This window comes from Hemiscyllium ocellatum, chromosome 18 (genome assembly GCF_020745735.1).
Source record: "Hemiscyllium ocellatum isolate sHemOce1 chromosome 18, sHemOce1.pat.X.cur, whole genome shotgun sequence".
NCBI lineage: Eukaryota > Metazoa > Chordata > Chondrichthyes > Orectolobiformes > Hemiscylliidae > Hemiscyllium > Hemiscyllium ocellatum.
The window spans coordinates 42,068,297-42,094,014 of NC_083418.1; the positions used below are offsets into that span (position 1 = coordinate 42,068,297).

Sequence of the window (25,718 nt, forward strand, 5' to 3'; positions counted from 1 at the left end):
CTGAATTAACACCCTACACACGCATCAAAGAGCAAATTATGTCAACAGAGATTTAACAGATTTATTTTTGATTCATTCATGGTATGTGGGTATTGCTGACTAGACCAGCATTTATTGCCTATTCCTGATTGCCTAAGGTCAGTTAAGAGTTAACTACATTGCTGGGTGTCTGTAGTCACATGTAGGCCAGACCAGGTAAGGATGGCAGTTTCCTTCCCTAAAGGACATTAGTGAACCAGATAGGTTTATTCAACAATCGATAATGCTTCATGGTCAGAATTAGACTCTTAATTCCAAATTTTTAAAAATTGAATTTACAAGTTAACATTTGCCATGGCAGGATTCAAACCCAGCCCCCCCGAACATTACTTAGATCTCAGGATTACCAATCTAATGATAATATCTGTAGGACATTATCCTACAGTGGGAGTCAGAGTTAGAGCCTTCCAGTATGGTAAGTGGCCATTCAGTCCATTGTGTCTATGCCAGCCATCTAGCACTCTAGTCCTATTTTACAGCATTTAGCCCATAACTTGGTATGTGATGGCACTTCAAAAGATTGTGATGATGCTGTCCCTTTAATAAAGTTATTCTGTCCTTTGTTTTTTCAAGAGGGGTCATAAAGTCTGTGAGAAGATTTGTAGCTTGGATGCTCGTTGTGCTTCTGTTCGCTGAGCTGGGAATTTGTGTTGCAGACGTTTCGTCCCTTGTCTAGGTGACATCCTCAGTGCTTGGGAGCCTCCTGTGAAGCGCTTCTATGTTGTTTCCTCCAGCATTTTTAGTGGTTTGGCTCTGCCGCTTCCGGTTGTCAGTTCCAGCTGTCCACTGCAGTGGTCAGTATATTGGGTCCAGGTTGATGTGTTTGTTGATAGAATCTCTGGATGAGTGCCATGTCTCTAGGAATTCCATGGCTGTTCTCTGTTTGGCTTGTCCTATAATAGTTACATTGTCCCAGTTGAACTCATGTTGCTTGTCATCTGTGTGTGTGGCTAAGGATAGCTGGTCTTGTCGTTTCATGGCTAGTTGGTGTTCATGGATACGGATCGTTAGCGGTCTTCCTGTTTGTCCTATGTAGTGTTTTGTGCAGTCCTTGCATGGGATTTTGTACACTACGTTGGTTTTGCTCATGCTGGGTATCAAACAACAACTCACCAGGACAAACGACCCGACACCCAAACTGGAAGATAGCTAATGATCCGTATCCATGAACACCAACGAGCCACAAAACGACATGACCAGCTATCCTTAGTAGCTACACACGCGGATGGCAAGCAACATTAGTTCGACTGGGACAACACTACTATTAAAGGACAAGCCAAACAGAGAACAGCCAGGGATTTCCTAGAGGCATGGCACTCATCCACAGATTCAATCAACAAACACTTTGACTTGGACCCAATATACCGGCCACTGCAGCGGACAGCTGGAACTGACAATCGGAAGCGGCAGAGACAAACCACTATAAATGCCGGAGGAAACAACACAGAAGCACTTCACAGGAGGTTCCCAAGCACTGAGGATGTCACCTAGACAGGGAATGAAACGTCTGCAACACAAATTCCCAGCTCAGCAAACAGAACCACAACAAGGGGTGATAAAGGCAGAGGTGCTGATATGTCTTAAAAAGAGCTTACTTTAACAATGGCAAGGGAGTGGCCAGTTCTCCCAGTTCAGGCTTTGATTCTAAACAGGCAGACAAAAAACTGCTGGTAGCAGAGAAGCAGTTACAGTGAAAAAGAGATTCCATGCTTTCACGGATATTTCTTGCCTGAACTTTCTATCTGAAACCTCTCTTGCCTGCAAGGACCTGTGTTTGAATTAACCATTTGCCAAGAAGTGTGTTAATGGGAAGTTGCGGGAATTGGAACAGGTTCATTAAGTTGAGATTTTGAGTTGGTTGGCTTTTCAAATAGTTGTTATTCTAAATTCCTTTTTGGTTTTTCATGTTTGAAGTGCAGTGTTTAAATGAATTCTGTTTTGCTTGAAGCTGAGTGGTTTGAGTACCTGCATCACTTCACGAATCTCCACAATAAATCTGCCTTAAAAAAAATACAAGTTAGGATCTGGGCTACCTTCTTAAAATATTTTGAGGGAGTCTGGCCTGGTCCATAACATGATTTAAATACTTTTTAAATGTTGTGATAGTTTCTGTCCCGATCACCCTTTCAGGCATACCTATCACCCAAATGCTTATTTAAATCCCCTCTAAACTCCCTTCTCTGGGATATTCAGCAAAGTCCTCCAAATGATGATGACACAATGAATCAGAAAATCCCATCAAACTTCTCAAGGATTTGCCTTGAAATTCTCTCTCAAGAGTTCTGTGCCGCTTTACTAACTGCTCCCATTCTGTATCTGTCCCTGGACTTCAAAACTGCACTCATTCACAAATATAACTCCACCAAATTAAAACTGTTCCCAGTTTTCCCCAAGTTCCAGTTTTTCTAAGCTATATCAAGCAAACACTGCTTGCGTGCTTTCAATCCCCACTACCTCAGTTGCACTGAAGTATCATTTTAGCTAATAAGAGAGACTAAATAGGGTGAGGTTGCTTTCCTCACAGCAGAGAAAGCTGGGGGTGGGAGGAGATGGTGAGAAGACCTGACTGAGCTGTACAAAATTACAAAAGGACACAGATTGGGTGGAGAGAAAGAAATATCTCCCCTCAATAGAGGGATCAAATCTTAGGTTAATCAGATTTAAGGTAAGGGGCAGGACGCTTCGAGGGAATTTCAGGGTGATGGGTATGCCTGAAAGGATGGTAGGGGCAGAAACCATCACAACATTCAAAAAGTGTTTAAATGAACACTTGAAGCACTATAACATACAAAGCTATGAGCTAAATACTGTAAAATAGGATTAGAGTGCTTGATGGCTGGTTTAGACACAATGGGCTGAATGGCCACTTTCCATAGTATAAAACTCTATAACTGTATTACAGCTTACAGGTCCCTTCTGACCTGTCTCAGCTCCCCAGGACCACTTGCATCCTGACGGACTCCAGGTGCGCACTAATTTTGAGAATTTCTTGTTTCCTGACATACCAAAACATCCAATTGCTCTTAACTCCTTCCTGAGCTCTCTACATAGTGTGTAGTTTGACTATCTTCTTATCAGTACAGTAGCTTCAGTAATCCTACCATGGAGTCGACATTTCCCTCTTTCTCTTTATCCTCTCCTGTCTCTAACCTTGGAATTCCTCTTCAGTATTCCTGAAATGTTCTGAGTGACCTATTGAAAACCTTGCAGTAAGTCCCTCACCAATTGCTAGGCATTATGCAAAGTTGCCACACAACAACCTTCAGACCATCTGCTCCATTAATGCTATCGGTCATAGATTGCTGGCTTGCTTGGTACAACAAGCAAATACTACAGAGAATTTCATCATAATACTGACTTCATAATTACCTTTCATTTACATCTAACAGAGTCATAGAGACATACAGCACCTAAACAGTCAGACCCTTCGATCCAACTCGTCCATGCCGACCATCCAACTCAATCTAGTCCCACCTGCCAGCACCCGGCCCATATCCCTCCAAACCCTTCCTATTCATATACCCATCCAGATGCCTTTTAAATGTTGCAATTGCACTAGCCTCCACCACTTCCTCTGGAAGCTCATTCCATAAATGTACCACCCTCTGTGAGAAAAAGTTACCCCTTAAGTCTCTTTTATATCTTTTCCCCTCTCACCCTAAACCTATGTCTTCTAGTTCTGGACTCCCCCATCCCAGGGAAAAGATTTTGTCTATTTATCCTATCCATGCCCCTTATAATTTTGTAAACCTCTGTAAGGTCACCCCTCAGCCTCCAATGCTCCAGGGAAAACAGCTCCAGCCTGTTCAGCCTCTTCCTATAGCTCAAATCCTCCAACCCTGGCAACATCCTTGTAAATCTTTTCTGAACCTTTCAAGTGTCACAACATTTCCAATAGGAAGGAGACTGGAATTGCATGCAATATTCCAACAGTGGCCTAACCAATGTCCTGTGCATCCCAAAACTAAATATCCATTTGCTATCCAAAAACCTATAGTTGCAAGTTTGAGACTCAAAAGCAGCCAAATGCCCAGCTACATAAGTGGAAAGAAAAGAGGGTGTTGTATAGCTGAGTATGCTTAGTCTTACAATAGGAAAGATTAGATTTGCAGAGAAATCACTTGTGTTTCAATGGAGTTAGAACATTACAAGAAGCTGATGAATAAACAATATGTTACAAATAACATTTAAACAGACACATGAACAGACAGGGAATAGAGATATATGAATCATGTGCTTTTAGATGGGATTAGTTTAGAATGGCATCATAGTCAGCATAGACATAGTGGGCATATTTCTGTGCTGGACTGTTCTATATTTATCAGATATTCAGAGTGACTTTACAAATCCCATTTACACTGATTTTTTTTAAACCATGATGTTTGTGAATTTCACAGCACACAAACGTTTTCAGACTTTTGCCAAAATTGTTTTTATGATTCTTTAGGATTATTGAATATTACTAGCTAGTCTAAGACTCATGGACAAAAACATGAAAACAAATAAAGTTGTACTCACCATCCTGTGATTCAAAGAAAGTTTCTTCTTCTTCAGTTGGTTCACTGTCTCCATGTGCAGTTCGTTTATGCATTGCTAGGGTAGAGGTCTGTTTATATGTTTTGCCACAGTGGTTACAGTTGTAAGGTTTAGAATGGGTATGAACTACATGGTGCTTATATAAACTGGAGTACTCGGTGAAACGCTTATCACAACCAGGTACAGTACATACATAAGGCTTTTCCCCTGAAAATTATAAATAACGTCATAAATACATAACAAAGATAAATTCAACAATAAAAGTGCAAAATATTATAAAATGTTTCAGCAATGTGCAAAAAAAAATCTTTTAAAATTCTTTTGTCATTTAATAGTTTGAAAGAAGTTACAGCTCAAATTCAGCAGAATTAGCATTTCATACTAAGTCCTCTTATGTTTCTTTGAAAAACAATTCACTGAAGCATTACACAAACTGTACAGAGTTGTTAGTTTTTCTGTCCTAAATCCAACGTGCAGTCTAGACATCAAATCCAGGCTATAAATTCCTTTTAGCCAACTGTGAACTTTTTGCTGAGTGTTTCAAAATTTTTGCTTAATTAAACAGGACTCTCTCACCCATTATAAACATGCAGAAACTGCACAGGGTAATTATTCACTTAAACAGAACACCTTTTCTGAGTCTGTTATAGTGACCATCACCTTTCCAGGATTTAGTCTTGTTACTCAACAATGAAAAATTCTGACTTTCAGGCTTTGAACAAGAAGTTGAGACTCAGACCTTATTCTGAAGGATTTTAAACTCTGGCAAATTCTTGTATGCACACTGCATAATGTATATTATGACTACAAATTGAAAATATACCTGTGCATTGCACATTCCAACCAAAAACTCTCTTCTAAACATTATAAAGGTAAAGGATCTGAGTGGAAGTGAGGATTGAAACTTATCCCAGATTTTGCTCCTCATAGTAAATGACTCGTTGACTTAAAATTGGCTGAAGCCTGAGAATGAGCCATTCCCCTTCACCTATAACGTGTCATCCAGGAACAACAAAAGTAAATCAAAAAGATGGCACAACACTCTTATACTTTTATTGCAAGAAAGCATTCATTACATTTTTGACCAAAATGGATAGTTAAATAGTTATCTGCTCTGTTAGGTAACAAAAAAATTAGCAGGCTTTAGGAAATATTGAGTCGTATTTTATTCTGCTTGATACCTGTGTGTATCCTCATATGGTTCTTGTAATTGGTGGCACTAGCAAAGGCTCTTCCACAGCCAGCCTCTGGACAGAAATATGGCCTTTCACCTGTATGAGTCCGAATATGCACTTTACGAATATTTGATGTGGTGAACGATCTGCCACAGCCTTCAAAAGGGCATTTAAATGGTCTTTCACCTGTTGTCAGATACAATGCAATATGACTTTAACAAAAACAAGGCATAACACATGTAGTAAATCACCTCCAATATTTAGTCAACACATTACTTTAATATCATATTTACATCTTTATTGTTATGCATATGTATGCTTGAAAATAACTACTGCACAATAGTTCTGCCAGAGATTTGATACAAAATTTTTTGATTTATCTATATTTACTTTAACCTCGAGTAGTAAAATAAGGATACAAACAATAACATTCATTTTATTTTGATTTTTTTTTGTCCAATAACTAAACATTTAATATTTAATTGGTCCAAAACCTTGTATCTAGAACGCATTTGATAAGGTGTCAAGTAAAATGCTATTGCACAAGATTGGAGTTCACGGTAATCAGGGTAACATTACAACATGGATTTCGGATTAGTTAACACACACAAGCCAAAGTTTGAATAGAAACATCGAAAACAAGTCCATTCAATATGATCAAGGCTTATCATATAATTCAGTACACCATTCCCATTTTGTCCCCAAACCTTTTGATAGCTTTAGCCTTAAGAATTACATCCACCTCCTTCTTGAAAACATTCAATGCTGTGACATCAACCACTCTCTGAGGCAGGGAATTCCACAGACTCTCCACTCTCTGGATGAAGAAATTTCCCCTCATTTCAGTCCAAAATGGCCTATCACATACAAGTACTTCTTCTGTAACGTAATGGTTGCATTCTTGTGCAACCCCACATTATAGAAAATGTTTCTCATGTTAGAAACAGTGCTTAAAATGTTGGTGATGTAATCGTGTTACAGCAAACACGTTTTAAAGTTTTGCACTTTATAAGCACTGTCCCTAATTCTTCAATCGCATTACAACGAATTCGCCTTAATGAAATGCACGTTATAGCAGAATGACCAAACTGTGACCACTGGTTCTGGGATTCCCTGGTCATGAGGAAGCTCCTTCTTGCCTTTACCCTTCTAGTCCATTTAGAATTTTACAGTGTTTCCATGATATCGCTCCTCATTCTTATAAACTACAGTGAATATAATCTTAAACAATCCAATCTCTCCTCATATTTCAGTCCTGCCATCCCAGAAAACAGTAAACTTTTGTTGCATTCTCTCCAACACCAGAATTTCCTGCCCCAGATAAGGTGATTGAAACTGCACATAATAATACCACCTCATGAAGGAGCAGCACTCTGAATGCTAATGCCTCCAAATAAACGTGTTGGACTATAACCTGGTGTTGTATGATCTTTAACTTTATTCACCCCAGTTCAACACCGGCACCTCCACATGACGGCACATATTAACCCAGGTGTGGTCTAAGGTCATGTACAATTATAGCAAGACACCCCTGCTCCCACCAACATACCATTTGTCTTCATCACCTGCTGCACTTGCATGCTCATTTTCAGCAACTGGGTGTACAGGAATCTCCCCTTTTCCCAATCAATCGCCAAGAAAATACCTGCCACTCAGAAAAATAATTTGTTTGCCAACGAATTCTTTATCCATGTCTGTACACTATATGCAATTCCATGCATTTTAACATGTTAATCTCTTATGTTGGACCTTATTGAAAGCCTTCTGAAAGTTGAAGTAAACTATATCAACAGGCTCTTCTTGATGAACTCTATTTAGCAACATCCTCAAAAAATTCCAGTAAATTTGTCAATCTGGATTTCCCTTTCACAAATCCATGTTGACTCTGTCTGATCATGTCACTGTTTTCCAAGTGTTCTGCTATTAAAATTGTTTATAATGGGTATTTTCCCCATTACCAACATCAATGATCTGTACTAATTGATCTGTAATTCTCTGTTTTCTCTATATCTCCCTCTCTAAACAGTAAGATTAGATTAGAATCCATTCAATCCATAGGAACTGTTCCACAGTCTACAGACTTTTAAAAAGATGTTCATCATCAATGCATCCACTATTTTCTAGGGTCACTTCCTTAAGTACTCTGGGATGTAGATCATTATCCACTGGGGATTTTTTGGCCTTTAAATCCATCAGTTTCCCTACTAATACAGATTTTTTTCAGTTCCTACCTCTCACTGGGCTGTTCCCTGACACTTTTGGGACCTTTTTTTGAGTACTTCTTTGTGAAGACTGAACTAAGGTATGCATTTAATTAGTCTGCCATCTTTTTGTTTTCATTATGCCCTGTTTCTGACTGTAAGGTACTTATATTTGTCTTCATTAATCACTTTCTGGAAAGTTGTAACGAATGGAGTTTTGGAAGGATTATTCACAGGACCTCAATAATTTACTCCAAATATTCATAACTTCAAGGAGGCAGCAGAGTGCAGTGTATCTAACTTTGCTGATGGTACAACAGTAGGCCGGATAGCTTGTTATGATAGGACACAAGGAATCTACAAGAGGAAAGTCATGGGTTGAGAAGGCAAAAACCTAGCACATGGAGTTTATTATGGGGAAATGTGATGTCACCTGAGATGATGGGATTGACTAACAGCTAAACAGGTTAGGTCTTCATTTGTTGGAGTTTAGAAGAATGAGGTGGTGATCCAATTGAAACATACAAGATTCTGAAGGTGTTCAAACAGGTAAATGTGAGAAGATATTTACACAAGTGGATGAGTCTTGAACTAAGAGATGTAGTTAAGGATAAGGGGGCATGATTTAGAACAGATCTGAAAGAATTTCATTTCCCAGAAGGTTGTCTATGTCTGGGATTCTTTACTACGGAGAGTTGTGGAGGCTCAATCACAAAATATTTAAACAGAATTTTTTGAAATGTTAGGGAGTTGCAGTTAGCGAGGAGCTGGCATTAAAGAAGAATTGAGGCTTGCAGAAGATCAGGTACGATCTTACTGAATGCCAGAGCAGGTTTGACTGGCCAGATGGCATACTCCTTTTTTTAGGTTTTTACATTAAGTCCATATTAAATTGCAACATTTACTTCTAAATTTTGCAAACACAGTACTAGTAAAATTAGAATTATTGATCATGCTGTAAAAATAGAAAACATTATTTGGAAAGTTAGATTTATTTTTAAAATAGATGGGATTAAATGTATATGTTTTAGAGGTACATCAAGTTATTAAGTGATGAGATGGGGTAAATGCCTAGTATAGAAGGAATATTGATAGAAACAACATTAAATATAAAATAGTAAAACAGAGCGCCGAAGAAATATTTTACATAATGGGTTGTGCGGCTGTAGAATGCAATACTTTTAAGTGAGCAGAGATCATGTCAATATTTAAGAACAGGTTATATAGTTAACTGAAGAAAAATCAATGACCGCTCATTTGCAGGATATACATCAGCATGATTGCATTGATAGCCCTACCCAAACCCCTCGATTTTTACCATCAAGAAGAAAAAGGGCAGCACACATACAGGTATATCATCACCATTGAGATTCCCTCTAAGTCATGACATTCAGACTTAGAAAAAATAATTGTTCCATCATTGGCGCTGGGTCAAAATCTTGGAATTCCACAGATGAGAGCACTGTGGGACTTTCTTCAACACACTAAGCAACAGTTTAAGATAGCGGCTCACCATCATCTCTTGAAGGGAAAGCACAGATAAGCAACAAATGCTGGCCTTTCCAGTAACACTAGACTGGGTGGGCCAAACGGTCTGTATTCATGTGTAATTTCTGTGCAATTAAATGTTCATTTACCTGTGTGACGGTAACAATCCGTCAACACTGCTCTAAAACTCCGCTTCCTCCATTTCCTGATGTTGACTTAATCTCTGCTTGTACAGCACAGTGCAGTTCAGAAACTGTGCAAGGAACATGGGGAACATCATATGTTACTTTGTAGCCCACTAAGTAGAATATCAATACCTTTAACACAATGCTATCCTCAAAGTTTATCGTATATATGTCATTCTTATTGTATTATTAAGCAACCACATATTAACAGGATTTTAGGTACTAGAATGGTTTACATTTCAAAGTGGATCACAAAATTCATTGCAGTAAATGCCGAAATGCTGTTCCAATGTTGTTACTTACACTAGCATTTAATTGATTCTTGAGAGCTAACTGACTCAGTTAGTAGCACTCAATCTTCGACAGAACGTTATTGGTTCAATTACATTTCAGGACTGAATTACATTAAAAGTTTTTCAGAACTCACAAGTGATAATATTTTTCAAAGCACTACTTTCAGGTGGGACATCAAAAGCAGTGTGTGTTTTTGAGGTCCTAATATCAATGGTCAGATCTGCAAGAAAATACTTTCTATTGATCCAAATTGAGATTGATAAAGTAATGGATAAAAATAAAGTTCAGAGTTCTACTGAGCGCCATTCTTTCAGAATGAAATACCAACATTAAACAATCAGCTTTACTATTTTCACTTTTGTTTTATTCCTTTCTCAAAACTTTATTCTTTCATCATTCACTTTGATCTTAGCTCTACTGTGCACCCTTCATTTCTTCATTATATTTACTTGTTTCACTTTTATTCCAACTTATTATCTCAATTTCGTATTTGTCTCTATTTAGAAGTTGCTAATTTTCTCCCAGCTTTTTAGAATTTGGCTCAATTTCTAGTCTAATTTCTTGCTGACATATTTGATAAACTTGAAATTATACAACATTATTTTCTCTTTTAGTTTTGTCTCTTGTGTTCTTCATTTATGAGTTGCTTTATGAAGATGACAGCAGGCTTTTGTTAAAATGGTGTTCATTTCTGAATTTCCTCAATTCAACATACAAACTGTCCTCTAGAAAAGACAACCCACTCCAGAAATGGACAACAGCAATAGATTAATTCAAAAAGCTAACTTGCAGCTCAAATTAATCTAGCTAGCAACTGGGCTATTCACAGCAATAAATACAAGCTAGACTGTGAAGCTTCAATTCCAGAAAAGAACATGAAGATCCCAGGTTCAATAACTGGACAACAGTCTGAGAAGGGAAGGGGACAAATGAGCAGCTATTTAATGATAGCTGTTCAAAGTGCACAACTTAACAACACTGCATCCACCAAGCTTGTCCCATATACATTGAAATCGTCAGCCAGGCTTGAATTGATTCCAAAATTGTCTACTCCAATAGTTTACTTTCCATCTTTCTATGTCCCATCCTATATAAACTCCACGTAGAGTTTCTCATCAAATTTCACTGGTTCGCTTTCCTTCAACACAACAAATTTTAAAATCTCGAATTGATTTTTTAAAAGTTTTTCATGGGCTGAGAGTTTCATGCTGTTGATCCCTAACTGCTGTTCAAGAGGAGAAAGTGAGGACTGCACATGCTGGAGAATCAGAGTCTAAAAAGATCATGCTGGAAAAGCACAGCAGATCAGGCAGCAGCCAAGAAGCAGGAGAGTTGATGGGCACAAGCCCATGAAAAGATCCTGTAAGTACTTGAACTGCGAGAGTCCATCTGGTGTAGTTACATCCACAGTGCTGCTGAAAGGAGATTCCATTTAATAGACTCAGCACAAGTGAAGCATCGACAATATAGTCCAAGTCAGGATGGTGTATGGCAAAAAGTGAAACTTGCAGGTGTTTGTGCTTCCATGCATCTGTGGCCCTTGTTCTTCTTGGTGGCAGAGGTTTCAAGTTTGGATGGTCCTGTAGGAGGAGAAATGGTTTGCTGCCTTATCTTTGCACTCTTCCTCTCTCAAGTGCCAGTAAATGTTGACCGACTGTTAATTCTGGCACTGTCACCTATTTCATTGCTTCTTTAGATTTCGTGCTGTCAAGCTACAGTTTACATAGAGTCACAAGGCAAAGACAACATGAAAAATGTTATAACGCAATAGGAGTTGTCCAGTTTCACACATGAAATGGCTACTTACATGCAACAATGGCAGGTTTCTAATGTCCCAGCAGAGTTAATGCCACAGGCAAAGAAAACTTGTTGAAAAAAAATGAAGATGACAAAATAGACAATCCCATCTTAGAAAACCACAAACTATACCTTTAAACTTCAAAAGTACTGAACTGTACTGGCAGTGTTTTTTTCAATTACATATTGGAAGATATATGCCAACTCAGTGAAATTCAAATCCTGCAGGTAATTCTGCTATTGTTGGTAAGTAGCCAGATTACTTTGTGGCTCATGTTATCCAGATAGGTTTGGTTGCTATGGTAATAAAGCTTTGTTGAAAGGCATGAAAGCAAATAGTCTGTGATAAACAAATAGTTAGGGTCTCTTAAATGATTAATATTTTTCAGCTAGTGATAATGTTATCACATTGAAATTACTTAAAGAAAAAGTCATGTATATATTTGACATCTCAAAAAATCTGAAACGAATACAAGGTGGAAACAGAGGAGCAAATCTGCAGATGAGTTACAGAAAGATGCAAGAACTACAGGGTAGGAATAATGGGGTATTCAGTTATCCTAATGTGAACAGTAACAAATTTAACAAAAAGTACAGAAGGGGGACATTTTCTAAAAGTGTACACAAGAAAATTTTCATCTGTAGGCTTTCAACCCAATGAGGAAGCATTGGTGGATCAAGATCTGGGAACAAAGTGAGATAGGTAGAACATTTTAAGTGGGAGGTCACATGAGGAACAATGATCATAATATAATCAAATTTAGAATGGTTTTGAAAAATGGTAAGGAACAAGTAAGTATAAATTGCCTATCTGGAGAAGGCCTAATTCCAATGAATTAGAAAGGGATCTTGCTGTTTCCAATTATGTAGGGCTCATCACAAAATCACACCACCATCTTTTCCCTTCTCCTTTGAACATCTCAATCTCTACCAAATACCACATCAGGTTTCTCAGAGATATTTTGATTCCCAAATCATTTGAACAAATTAATAGCTCTCTCTCACCTGATACTATCTCTTATCCTTCAAGTTTGTCATCAGCAGTCCCTCCTCCAATAATCAACTCTTGAGTTCAGAGTCCTTGGAAACTAATGTCCCTTTTCCAAACTTCCTTTTTGGACCAAAGCCACTTAATAGGTTATCACCTACCAAATCCGTGCTCAAATTTCCCAGAATTCCATGTTTGGATCTCGCCAAAGTGATTTCCACTTCAACATTAAGTTGCAAAAGGTATCCTGACAAATTACGTAGCTATGGCCATGATGAGCCATCCCACTTAACCTTCTAAACAACTGACAGCCTTTGACATGGCTATCCACTTTATCCTATTCAATCATCCAATCACCTGATTTTATCATCTATCCAGTTTCAAATAGAATATCAGAGAATCTCTTCCCACAACTACACTGTTACCTCCGGAGTCCACAAGGATCTGTCCCTAGCTTTCTCTCACCTCTTGTCCACATATTGGTTTCTACCACAACATCTGAAAGCATGGCAAGTTCCACATGGATTCAGATGACATTCAGCTCTACCCCACCATCAACCTTTTCAACTTTTCCATAGTCTCTCAATTGTCAAGACAGTTTTTCAGACATCAAGAAATGCATGAGCAAAGATTTTCCCTAACTAAGTGCTGGGAAGACTCAAGTCATTGTTTTTTTTCCCCAATGTCCACTAAGTAGTCTCTGACTCCATTCCCTTCCATTTGCAGCCAGACTGTTCTCAATTTTAGTATCTTCTTTGACAGTGATACATTTTTTTACCGCACATTAACATTATTTTAAACATCATCTACATTGTAAAAACAAAATAAAAGCAAATTACTGCGGATGCTGGAATCTGAAACCAAAAGAGAAAATGCTGGAAAATCTCAGCAGGTCTGTTAGAGGGTTAGACTTGAAACGTCAGCTCGTTTCTCTCCTTACAGATGCTGCCAGACCTGCTGAGATTTTCCAGCATTTTCTCTTTTGGTATCATCTACATTTTCTTCTGCAGCATGGCTCAACTCTGCATTGCCTCAACTCATCTGCTGCTGTCATACTCATCCACGACTTATATACTCAAGACTTTGCCAGATCTCACAGCTCCCACCTCACACAAACTTTAGCTCATCTGAAATTGTGTGTCACATCCAACTCACAACGAGTGAGTCACAACACAACAAGAAAGGGATGGTCTAATCCATCCCTATCTCTGCCACCTCCACCAGGTGTCAACCTGCCAGGATCTTTGTGCTCCTTCAATTTTGGTTTCCTATTCATTCCAATTGTAACCCATCCACCATTGACATCCTTTGATTCCTAGGCTCCAAACTCTGAAATTCCCTGTTTAAACTCCTCTATCAATCTACCTCCTTCTTCAAGACACTTTCTAAAATATCCCTCTTTAACCAATCTTTCAGTCACCTTTGAGAAAAACTTTGGGACATTTTGCTTCATTAAAGCTATCACATAAAGGCAAACTGTTGTTAAGTTACTATGGTATCATTTAGATGAAGTGATATGTGGAAACTGCATTAATATCATTGTGTTTTCTAGAAATCAAGTAACCCAAAGAGGAAAGAAAAGTAGCAGTTAGAGTTAGTAGCACGCATTTATAACGCTATAAAATATAAAGAAGATAGTCATAAAAACACAATGTAGTGTATTATTGAATTATAGCTTTCAATTTCATCACTCAAGTTGCCCTGACAGCAAACAAGTATCAGATTGCAAACATTAATGTTTTTACTGAAAACCCAAGTATTTCCATAAAGGTCCACTTAAAGAAAAATCTGGTTACCAAACTGGTTACATCAAGTTGCATTTTTAATTGAGGATGTGAGAATGAAAAAAATGTAAAATGCAAAATGAAAAATGCATTTTCTTTTAACCAGAAGTAATTTATATATTCTGCTTGACCTGTGTGAGTTCGGATGTGTTTCTGCAAATCCCCTGAGGTTTTAAACGCTTTGTCACAACTTTCTTCTGGGCATCTGTATGGCTTTTCTCCTGTATGGGTTCTTGTATGGCTTTTTAATCCATATCCTGAAACAGGAACAGAAGTATTCATAGAGGAAAATACAATATTGAACAATCATGGAACGAAGCAAACAAATTTTTAATCAGATTGTAGGTAAAAACCTCAGCAAAAGAATTTTTCATGCTTACTGACATTGGATGCAGTGACAATGGAGCACCATCACAAAACAAGTGGAAAGGAATGAGATTAATAATTGTTGCATTTTAGTTTAAACATTTCAAATGATATTATTTTTGTAGCTTGTACACAGTGTACCTTTATTTTAAATGCAGTATAGACACTACAATTTGATTATTCCAATCATTAAACTAAAGACCAGACATGTATGGTAAACCAAAGGAATGGATAACCAAGTACTAGAAGGGTGAAAACTAACTAATAATTTCTCAAAGGAGTTGTCAGGGTGTTGTGGAATCAGTGGAAGAGTGCAAATCTGATTCCAAAGTTCAGTATTATTGGGACTGAGACCTTGATAGATTTCAGGTTCTCCCACATTTTGGACAAAAGACTTATAATCAGACCAGATTTTGCACTGGCAAACTGGAATTATGTTTAAAGGATTCCCATGCAACTTTGCAAAGTTTTAGTTTCTGGCTACAGTGACTCTTGAGGTATTGAAAGAGACAGAGTGCTCAGAGAACACTGACCAGGAATGAGAAATAAGTGACCAGTGCTCAACAGCAACTTACATTTTAATGCACTCCTTCATTTCGTGACTTTGTTTTCATGCAAGCATGTTTATCTTTTCTGGGAGAGGACAGCAGTGCTCACTTTACAACTGTTACTTACAATGCGCATTGTCCTTGGCAGGTGCATTGGTAAACCAACTACATGATGAGGTGAGTGGTGCAAAAAGTAGGCATGAAGCCTCCTGTTGGAAGATTCAAGCATCAATCATGGGGCCTATTTTGATGCTTATTCCAAGATTGCATGCAGTTGTCTGTCTCTTAAACTATGTATAATGCCTATTATGTCAGACACCCACAAAACAGGGAGTCACTAATAACTGAGTAACTCAATATTGGTAGAGCTGTGAATATAGTGATATTCAAGCAGGCTGCTTTGTCCTGAATGGTGTCAAGCTTCTTGTGTTGTTGAGGCTGCACTCATCCAGGCAAGAGGGGAGTACTCCATCACACTCTCGACTTGTACCTTATAGATGGTGGACAAGCTGTGGGGAATCAGCTGGTGAGTTACTCACTGCAGTATTCCAAGCCTCTGACTGGCTCTCGTAGCCACTGTGTTTATGTGGTGAGTCCAGTTGTGCATCTGATCAATGGTAGCCCCCAGGGTGGACTGGGTTAACAGTTGACAGTGGGGGAAATTCAGTGATAGTAACACTATTAAATGTCAAGGGACAGTGATTAGATTGTCTCTTGTTGGTGATGGTCAGAGCCTGGCATTTGTGTGGCATGAACGTTACTTGCCACTTGTCAGCCCAAGCCTGGATATTGTCCAGATCTTGTTGCATTTGGGCATGGACTGCTTCAGTACCTGAGGAGTCATGAATGGTGCTGAATACTGTGAAATCATCAGCGAACATCGCACTTCTGACCTAATGATGGAGGGAAGGTCATTGATAAAGAAGTTGAAGATGGTTGGGCCTAGGACACTACCCTGAGGAACTCCTACAGAGATGTCCTGGAGCTGAGATGGCTGATCTCCAACAGCCATAACCATCTTCCTTTGTGAATGGTAAGACTCTAACCACCAGAGAGAATTTACTACCACATTTCAATTGATTACAGTTTTGCCAGGACTCCTGATGCCACACTCAGTCGAATGTAGCCTTGATATCAAGGGCTGTCACTCTCACCTCACCTCTGGAATTCAGCTCTTTTGTCAACGCTTGAATCAAGGCTGTAATGAGGTAACTTTACTGGTGATTGAAGGTAGACTGATGGGGCAGTAATTGGCCAAGTTGGATGTGTCCTATCTTTTACGTACAGGACATACTTGAGCAATTTTCAATATTTTTGGATAGTTGCCAGTGTTATAACTGGAACAGCTTGGCTAGGGAACCGGCAAGTTCTGGTGCATAAGTCTTTAGTACTTCTGCCAGAATGTGGTCAGGGCCCATAACCTTTGGAGTATCCAGTGTCTCCAATTGTTTCTTGATGTCATATAGAGTGAATAGTATTGGCTGAAGTCTAGTACCTGTAAAACTGAGGACCATTTGGGCTGAAGATGGATCATCCACTCAGCACTTCTGATTGAAGATTGCTGCAAAGGCTTCAGCCTTATCTTTTGCACTGACGCGCTCCAGATGTTGGTGGATCCTCCTCCTCCAGTCTGTTGTTCAATCATCCACCAGCATTCATAACTGGGTGTGGCAAAACTGCAGAGCTTAGATCAAATTCATTGGTTGTGGGACCGCTTTGCTCTGTCTATCACTTGCTGCTTGTGCTGTTTGGCATGTAAGTAGTCCTGTTTATTGGATTCACCAGATTGACACCTCATCATCAGGGATGTCTGGTGCTGTTCCTGACATGCATTCCTGCACTCTCCATTGAACCAGGTTTGATCCCCTGACTTGATGGTTGAGTGGGGGATATTTCAGGCCATGAGGTTACAGGTTGTGCTGGAGTACATGGATGCCCAGTCTTGAGTTGCTAGATCTATTTGAAGTCTGTCTCATTTACCACGGTGACAGTGCCACACATCACAATGGAGGTTATTCTCAATGTGAAGGCAGGACTTTGTCTACACAAGGACTGTGCAGTGGTTGCTCTTATCAATACGGTTATGGACAGATGCACCTGCTGCTGGCAGATTGGTAAGTATGAGGTTAAGTTTTTTTTTCTCTCTTGTTGGTTCTCTCATCCCCTGCCGCAGACCCAGTCTAACAGGTATATTCTTTTGGATTCACCCAGCTTGATCAGCAGTGCTGCTGCTCAGCCACTTTTGGTAGCAGATATTGAAATCTCCCATCCAGAGAACATTTTGTGCCCTTGCCATGCTCAGTGCTTCCTTCAAAATGGAGTAGTATTGATTCATCAGCTGAGGGAGGATGTACATGGTAATCAGCAGGAGGTTTCTTTGCCCATGTTTAACTTGAAGCCATGAGACTTCATGGGGCCCGGAGTCAATTTTGATGACTGCCAGGGCAACTCCCTCCCGACTGTATACCACTGTGCCACCACCTTGGCTGGATCTGTCCTGTCAATGGGACAGGACATGTCCAAAGATGGTTATGGTGGCGTCTGGAACGTTGTCTGTAAAGTATGTCGTCAACCTGCAATCACCTTGCGAATACCTTCCATTATGTTGTGCCACTGTACTAGAAAGGTAGACTTTAAACAGATCTGGAAACTCAGGATAGCCTCGAGCACCTCATGGATATCCATCACCAACAGTAGACTTGTAGGCTAACATAAAATGCACTGTTATGGCTTAGCATATCTCCCCATTCTAGAAATTAACATCAAACCACTGAGTCATCCCTAGTTCAATGAAGACTGCAGAAGGACATTCTCGGAACAAAATTGAGCGCACCTAAAAATAAGGTATTAATGTAGGGAAGCTGAAAAACAGGACTAACTGCTTGCCAAAGAGATACACAACAAGTGATAGCCAGAGGAAAGTGATTCCACAACCAACAGGTCAGAGCTAAGTTCCGTAGCTCTTTCACATTTAGCAGTGAATGATGGTCAATGAAACAAGTCACTGGTGGAGAAGATTCCAAAAATATTCCCATCCTCAATAATGAGGGAGCCTAGTACATCAGTGCTAAGGATAAGGTTGAAGTAATTACAATGAACTTCAAGGAGAAGTGCTGAGACCAGAGGTCCCTAATATCACAGATGCAATTTCTCCAGCCAATTTGATTAATTTCTGGCGATATCAAGAAATAGATTGAGGAACTGGATATTGCAAAGGCTTTGAGCCCGACAACATACCCACAATAATACTGAAGACATGTACTCTAGAATTGCTGTGCCCTTAGCCAATTGATAATCTAACACTGACATTTAATGGCATTACCATTGCTGAATCTTCCAATATTAGCATCTTTGGGTTTACAATTGACCAGAAACTGAACTGGACTAGCCAAAAAAATACAGTGGCCACAAGAGCAGAACAAACACGAAGAATCCTGCAAACAAACAACTTATCTCCCATCTCCCCAAAGCCTGTCCACCATCTATAAAGATACAAGTCAAATAATGTGATGGAACACTCTCCACTTGACTAGATGAGTACAGCTACAACACTCAAGAAACTTGACACCATTCAGGACAAAGTACCTGCTTAACTGGCATCATATCCACAAACACTCACTCCCTCCACCACTGCTGCTCACCTTTCTAATCCATTAGCGCTACCATATGGAAGGACATAGTAAGCAGATTCTAACACTAACTCTATTGTGACAGAACAATATCACCTGCAAGTTCCCCTTCAAGCCACTCACCATTCAGACATGAAAATATATCACCATTCCTTCAGTGTTGATGGGTCAAAATCCTGCATCTTTCTTCTTAACAGTATTGTGGGTTTACACACACCAGATGGACTGCAGTGGTTCAAGAAAGCAACTTACAACTACCTTCTCCAGGGCAATTGGAGTGGGCAATAAATGCTGCCCTGCCAACAACACCCACATCCCATGAATGATTTAAAATAAATCCCTGGATACTTCCTGATGTTTATTTCTTTTCAGCTTCCTTTTCTTCTTTGTTCCAATTATATTTAAATGCTTGTACTTTTTAGTTCCAGTCATGGACTATTTGCTGCATGAATGGTGACCGAACTACTGCTGTGCTTCCACTACTTTTGGTTTTTGAGGCAAGGAGATTCTTCTCACCTCTGTCCGGAATGAGCAATGCATAAATTAAAACAGCCCACTGCTCTGAACTGACCCGCAAGAAAAAAAACTTTTCCATGTCCACACTGTCGTAACCATTCAGGATCTCACACACTTCAATCAAGTCACTCCTCATTCTTTTAGATTCTAATGGAACAAGCCTAGCCTGTTTAACCTATCCTGCTTTCTGTCCCTCCCTTTTTGAATTGAGAGGTTATATTTATTACTTTTCAAACTAATTGAGTCTTTTCTGAATCTAGGGAATTTTGAAAAATAAGCACCAGTGTGTAACTAGAAACCTCATTTAAGACCTTGGGATAAAGTCTATGTGAACCCAGAAACTTGTCAGCCCACAGTTCCATCAGTTTGCTTGACATTGCTTCCTGATTTATAATTAATGCTAGGTTTTTTTTTGTATCAATGAAGATAGAAGAAAAATAATTGTTCATTTCATACCCATTTCTTTATTACTAATTATCAATGCTTCATTCTCAGTCTCTATAGGAACAACACTTACTTGCTGTATTCCTATTGACATACTTGTAGAATCTCTTCCTGTCTCTTTGTACATTCCGATGCTATCATCCTCTTATATTCTAATTTCTTCCTTCTGATTAATCTTTTAGTCATTCTCTGCTGTTCATAATATTCTGATACATCATCTGACCGCCACTCCATCTCTGTACTGTTATATTATTTTCCCTTATGTTTTATGCTTACTGCTTGAGATAGGTTTCATTGAACACATCCATGTCAAGGATCAGTAATCCAAATTGCATCTAAACAGCCTATTAAAAGAATTAGGTGATCTTTGAAACTAAATTCATGAAGAACTATACTCAAGTTCTTTGTGTGTGTATATATGGGCTATGCTTGTTGGGCATATGATCTGAAGTTTTTATTGGCTTTGCTGGACTGTGCGACTCTAGGTTGGGTCTTGGGCCATTGAGAGTGGCTGGTTCTCTGGTGTCTACTCAAACATGGGGCTGTTAATCAGAAACTTTGCAGATCAGTTTCTTTAATTGGCTCAACTCATCCCCTTACAAGTCAACTGGTTACTGAAGAATTTTCCTGTATTACTGTGAATCTTCTTTAAATCTTGACTGATGAAACCAGAGCATTCAAATTGCCTGAAGCTCAGACTTCCCACAGCTCAAAGATCGTGTTCAGTCCATTATCTCTTTCATTCTCACTCATCTAAGCTTGGTTACCCCCTCATCGCATTTCATCTCATTGATCCTCCAAACACAACTACACATTTTCTTTATCTCTTTACAACCACGTGCTTTGACAATTGAGTTTTGATGCATTGCATTATTTTTTTCCCCAAACCTCACCCGGACACAAACTCACTGTTTGAGCTGCTTGTTTATTTCAATATGTGATAATATTCCAAATTGTTAAGCAGTTGCTTTTGTACACAGTTTAAAGGGCATCGTTAATGATCCATGAGCAAGAGACTACCTGTACATACTAAATCTCTCTATTGTTCTCTCAAGAAACTGAAATTTTTAGTTAATTGGATGTCAGTGACATAAAAAACTTAAATCTCCAAGCTAAGCTCCTGGTAATTGCCTATAGGCTGTATTTTATCTCCTGAGGGAAACTATCCACTTAACAACTGTTGTTTTTAGCGGTTGGAACTAGCTCTCATTTTCAGTAAATTTCAGTAAATGTTTCATATTTGGTTTGCAGCCAACTGTTTGAGACAGCACTTCTGGAACTAATGTGGGTTTTATCTAATGGCAAACTAACAACTGAGTGAGGCCCTCTTGCAGCAGGAGGCACAGTCATTGATTTTTTTTTTATACAACTTATCATTGTGTTGAGCACAAACAGTCGGCTAATCAGGTTAAACTGTTTGTCTTAGAACCAAAGCAAAGTTACAGTGCTGATAGAGGCCATTCAACCCATCATATCTGTGCCAACTCCCTTTATCCTTCTAAATGCCACCAGAGTCTTTTACTGCACCTTCACTCTCAGGATCATTCTTGTAAACCTCCCCGAATCCCCTCCAACGCCAGCACATCCCTCCACACAGTCAGAGCCCAAAACTGCTCAAAGTATTCCAAATGCACTCTGTCTAGAGCCTTACACAGTCTCAACGGTGCATTTCTACCCTTGTATTCTAGCCCTCTTAAAATGACTGCTAATATTGCACTTGTCTTCCTAAATGCCAAATGAACTTCCATGTTATCCTTATAAGAATCCTGAACTGGAACTCTCTGCTTCATATTTCTAAACACTGACCCCATTTAGAGAATAGTGTATGCCTCTATTCTTCCTATCAAAGTCACATTTTCCTGTCATGTGTTTTATCTGGCACTTCTTTGTCCACTCTCCTAATCGGTCTAATTCTTTCTGCAGACTCCCCACCTTGTCAACACTATCTGTCCTCCACCTACCTTAGTGTCATCTCCTAATTTAGCAACAATGCCCTCAGTTCCTTCATCCAGACCATTAACACTGACTCCTGTGGAACTCCACTTGTCACCAGATGCATCTGATAAAGATCTCTTTATCTCCACTCTCTGCCTTCTGCCAGTCAGCCAATCCTCTATGTCAATCTTCTATCCTCAAAACTTGGCCCGGACATAATGGATTCCTATCTTATTTAGCAGCCTTCTGTGTGGTACCTTGTCAAAACGCCTTCTGGAAATCCAAACAGATTACAGCTACTGGCTCTCTTTTGTCTAACTTGCTCATTATTTCCTCAAGGAATTCTAACAGGTTTGTCAGACATGACCTCCCATTGATGAAATCATGCTAACTCAGCCCTATTTTACCATGCACTTCCAAGTACTCAGCAAACTCATTTTCAATAATGGACTCTAAAACCTTACTAATTAACAAAGTCAGGCTAACCAGCCTATAGTTTCCCATCTTCTGCCTCCCTCCCTCCCTTGTACACAGGGTTGCTACATCAGCCATTTTCAAGTCCTCTGCGACCCTTCCTGATTCCACTAATTCTGAAAGATTACCACTAATGCCTCTACAATTGCCTCAGCTACCTCTGTCAGAACTCAGTAGTCCATCTGGTGTAGGGTGATTTATCCACGTTCTGACCTTTCAGATTCCCCAGCATCTTCTCCTTAGCGACGGTCACTACACTCACCTCTGCCGTCTGACTATGTTGAAGTTCTGGTATGCTGCTGGTGTCTTCCAGACTGAACAATGAATGAAAGTACCTAATCAGATCGTCATTTCTTTGTTCCCGAATACAAATTTTCCAACCTCATTTTCTAGCAGCCCAATGCCCACTCTGACCTCCCTCTTAACTTTTATATCTAAAAAACATCTCTTACAATCTTATTTCATATTACTAGCTATTCTACCCCCTTATTGCTTTATTAGCTATCCTCTTTCAGTTTTTAATAAGACTTCACAATCTTCTTACTTCTCACTAATCTTCATGACATTGTGTACTTTTACTTTTGCTTTTATGCTGTCCCGGACTTCCTTTGTCAGCCATGGTTGCCTCATCCTGCCTTGCTTCTTCTTTCTCGAGATGAATTTCTGCTATGCCTCCCAAATTATTCCCAAAACTCCTGCATTACCCCTCCATTTTCCCTGCTCAGCTCCCCTTCCAATCGACTCCACCTTTGTATTTACCTCACTCAATTGCAACATCAGATTCCAGCTTCCCACTCGCAAACTGCTGGGTGAACTCTATCATATTATGGTCACTGGGCCTAGGAACTCCTTCACCTTAAGCTCCCGAATTACTTCTGCCTCATTACACATCACCAAATCCAGAATTGCCTATTCCCTTGTGGACTCTACCACAAACTGCTTAAAAAAAACACTCTTGTTGACATTCCATGACTTCAGTTTCTTGTGGTACATTACCAACCTGATTTTTCCAATTTATCTGCATATTGAACTCCCCCATGATTATTGCTATTGTGCCTTTTTATCTCCTAATTTATTTTCTTCCCACATCTTGACTACTGCTTATGTACGAAGCCTGCACATAATTCCCATTAAGATATTTTTTCCTTCACAGTTCCTCAACTCTACCCACGCAGATTCTATATCTTCCAATTCTATGGCACTTCATTCTGTTAACTTAATTTCATTTCTTACTAATAAGACAACCCCACTCCCTCTACCATTTGCCTGTCTTTTCGATCAAATGCATATCCTTGAATCTTTAGTTCGCAGCCCTGTTTCCCTTGCAGGTTTGTCTCTCTGATACCCATAACATTGCACTGGTTAAAATGGGCAGGTACAACAAGCTCATTTATTTTATTTCTTTTACTGCATGCATTTAAGTACAACACCCTCAGACCTGCACTGACTGCACCCTTTTCATACCTGTTCCGTGAGCTGATGTGCCTGAAGTTACATACCTGACCCTGTCCATACTATTTGTCCTATTATTTGTTATGTACTTTATATTATGAGCTAGTTTAGTTATTTTGTAGGTCACCATTCTTCTTCCTTGAGATGAATTTCTGCTATGCCTCCCAAATTATTCCCAGAAACTCCTGCATTACCCTCCATCTTCCCTGCTGAGCTCCCTTTGCAATCCCCTATTAGGTCACCCTTCAGCCTCCTCTGTTGTAAGGAAAACAATCCTAGCATTTTTCCTCCTACTTGCAATTTTCAAGCCTGAGCAAAATTCTTGTAATGTCCTCTATACTGTCTCAACAACAATGTCTTCCTTGCAATGTCGCAACCAGAAAACCGTACTCAAAATTCCAGCTACAACCGAAGTAGCGTCTTATATTGATGCAGTATTAGATCTCTACTTTGGTGCTCAATACCATGCCCGATGAAGGAAGGCCTTCTTTATCTTCCTGTCTTGCTGCCTTCGAGAACTTGAAGGCGTATATTCCAAGGTCTCTTACTTCCTCTAATCATCTCAAAACTTTCCTGTTTATGGTGTATTTCCTTACTTTGTATGTTCTTCCCAAATGAAAATATTGCATTTCTCCAGAATTAATTCTGTTTGCCAATTTTCCACCTACTCAACCAAAACATTGATATTTTGTAGAAGTAGTCTATTTACATAAAAGTTAATGTTAAATATAAATCCGTATCTGTAAAATAATTGAAGAATATCCAATTTGACAACAGTCTACGGACCAGGACCGACGTATTTGGATATGTAACATTGGAAATGAGATTGGTATACTTCAAGAAACAGTGAGAAATGTAAATACTTAAAAATAGAACTCATAACAGTAGCAGGTACTGGGACTGCAGTTGTGAATCAGATGATAGAATTTTTTAAAATATTTATTCATTTGTGGAATGTGGGTGTCGCTGCTGGTCAGCATTTATTGCCTGTCCCTAGTTACCTTTGAGAAGTGGTAGTGAACTTCTTTCTTGAACCGCTGCAGTCCATCTGTTGTGGAATGACCCACAATACCATGAGGGAGGGAAATCCAGGATTTTGACCCAGCGACAGTGAAAGAATGGTGATATATTTCCAAGGATGAGGAGTGGTTTGGAGGGGAAATTGAAGGTAGTGGTGTTCCCATATATCTGCTGTGCTTGTCCTTCTAGACGGAAGAGATCATGGGATTTGAAGCTGCTATCTGAGGATCTTTGGTATATCCCTGCAGTGTATCTTGTAGATAGTACTCACTGCTGCTGAGTGTCAATGGCGGAGGGAGTGCATGCTTGTGAATGTAGTGCCACTCAAGCAGGCTGCTTTGGCCTGGATGGGGTCAAGCTTCTTGTGTGCTGTTGGGGTTGCACTCATCCAGGTAAGTGTGGGGTATTCCATCACACTCCTGGCTTGTGCCTTGTAAATGGTGGACAGTCGTTGGGGAGTCAGAAGGTGTATTACTCAACACAATATTCCAAGCCTCTGACCTGGTGTTATGGGGTGAGTTTAGTTGAGTTTTTGGTCAATTATAACTCCCAGGATGCTGACAGTAGGGGATTCAGAGATGGCAAAACCATTGAAAAATAAGGGGCGGTGCTAAGATTGCCTCTTACTGGTGACGTTCATAGCCTGGTATTTATGTGGCATGAATGTTACTTGCTACTAGTCAGCCTAAACCTCGATATTGTCCAGAGCTTGTGCATTTTGGCATGGACTGCATCAGTATTTGAGCAGCTGGGGCTGAACACAGTTCAATCATCGGCGAACATCCCCACTTCTGACCTTATGATAGAGGGAAGGTCACTGATGAAGTAACTTAAGCTGGTTGGGCCT

At 39.5% G+C, this 25,718-nt stretch overlaps 1 protein-coding gene across 3 annotated transcripts in view; it reads right to left on the reverse strand.

The window, feature by feature from the left end:
• Positions 1-25,718, reverse strand: part of znf143b (zinc finger protein 143b) — a 98,081-nt gene that overhangs the window by 23,174 nt on the left and 49,189 nt on the right. For all 3 annotated transcript variants that reach the window (XM_060838907.1, XM_060838905.1, XM_060838906.1), the window contains 3 exons: positions 14,619-14,744; positions 5,757-5,936; positions 4,558-4,782 (listed from right to left, as the gene is read on the reverse strand). In XM_060838907.1, coding sequence (XP_060694890.1) covers positions 4,558-4,782; positions 5,757-5,936; positions 14,619-14,744 — 531 coding nt within the window. The remainder of the gene's footprint in view (positions 1-4,557; positions 4,783-5,756; positions 5,937-14,618; positions 14,745-25,718) is intronic.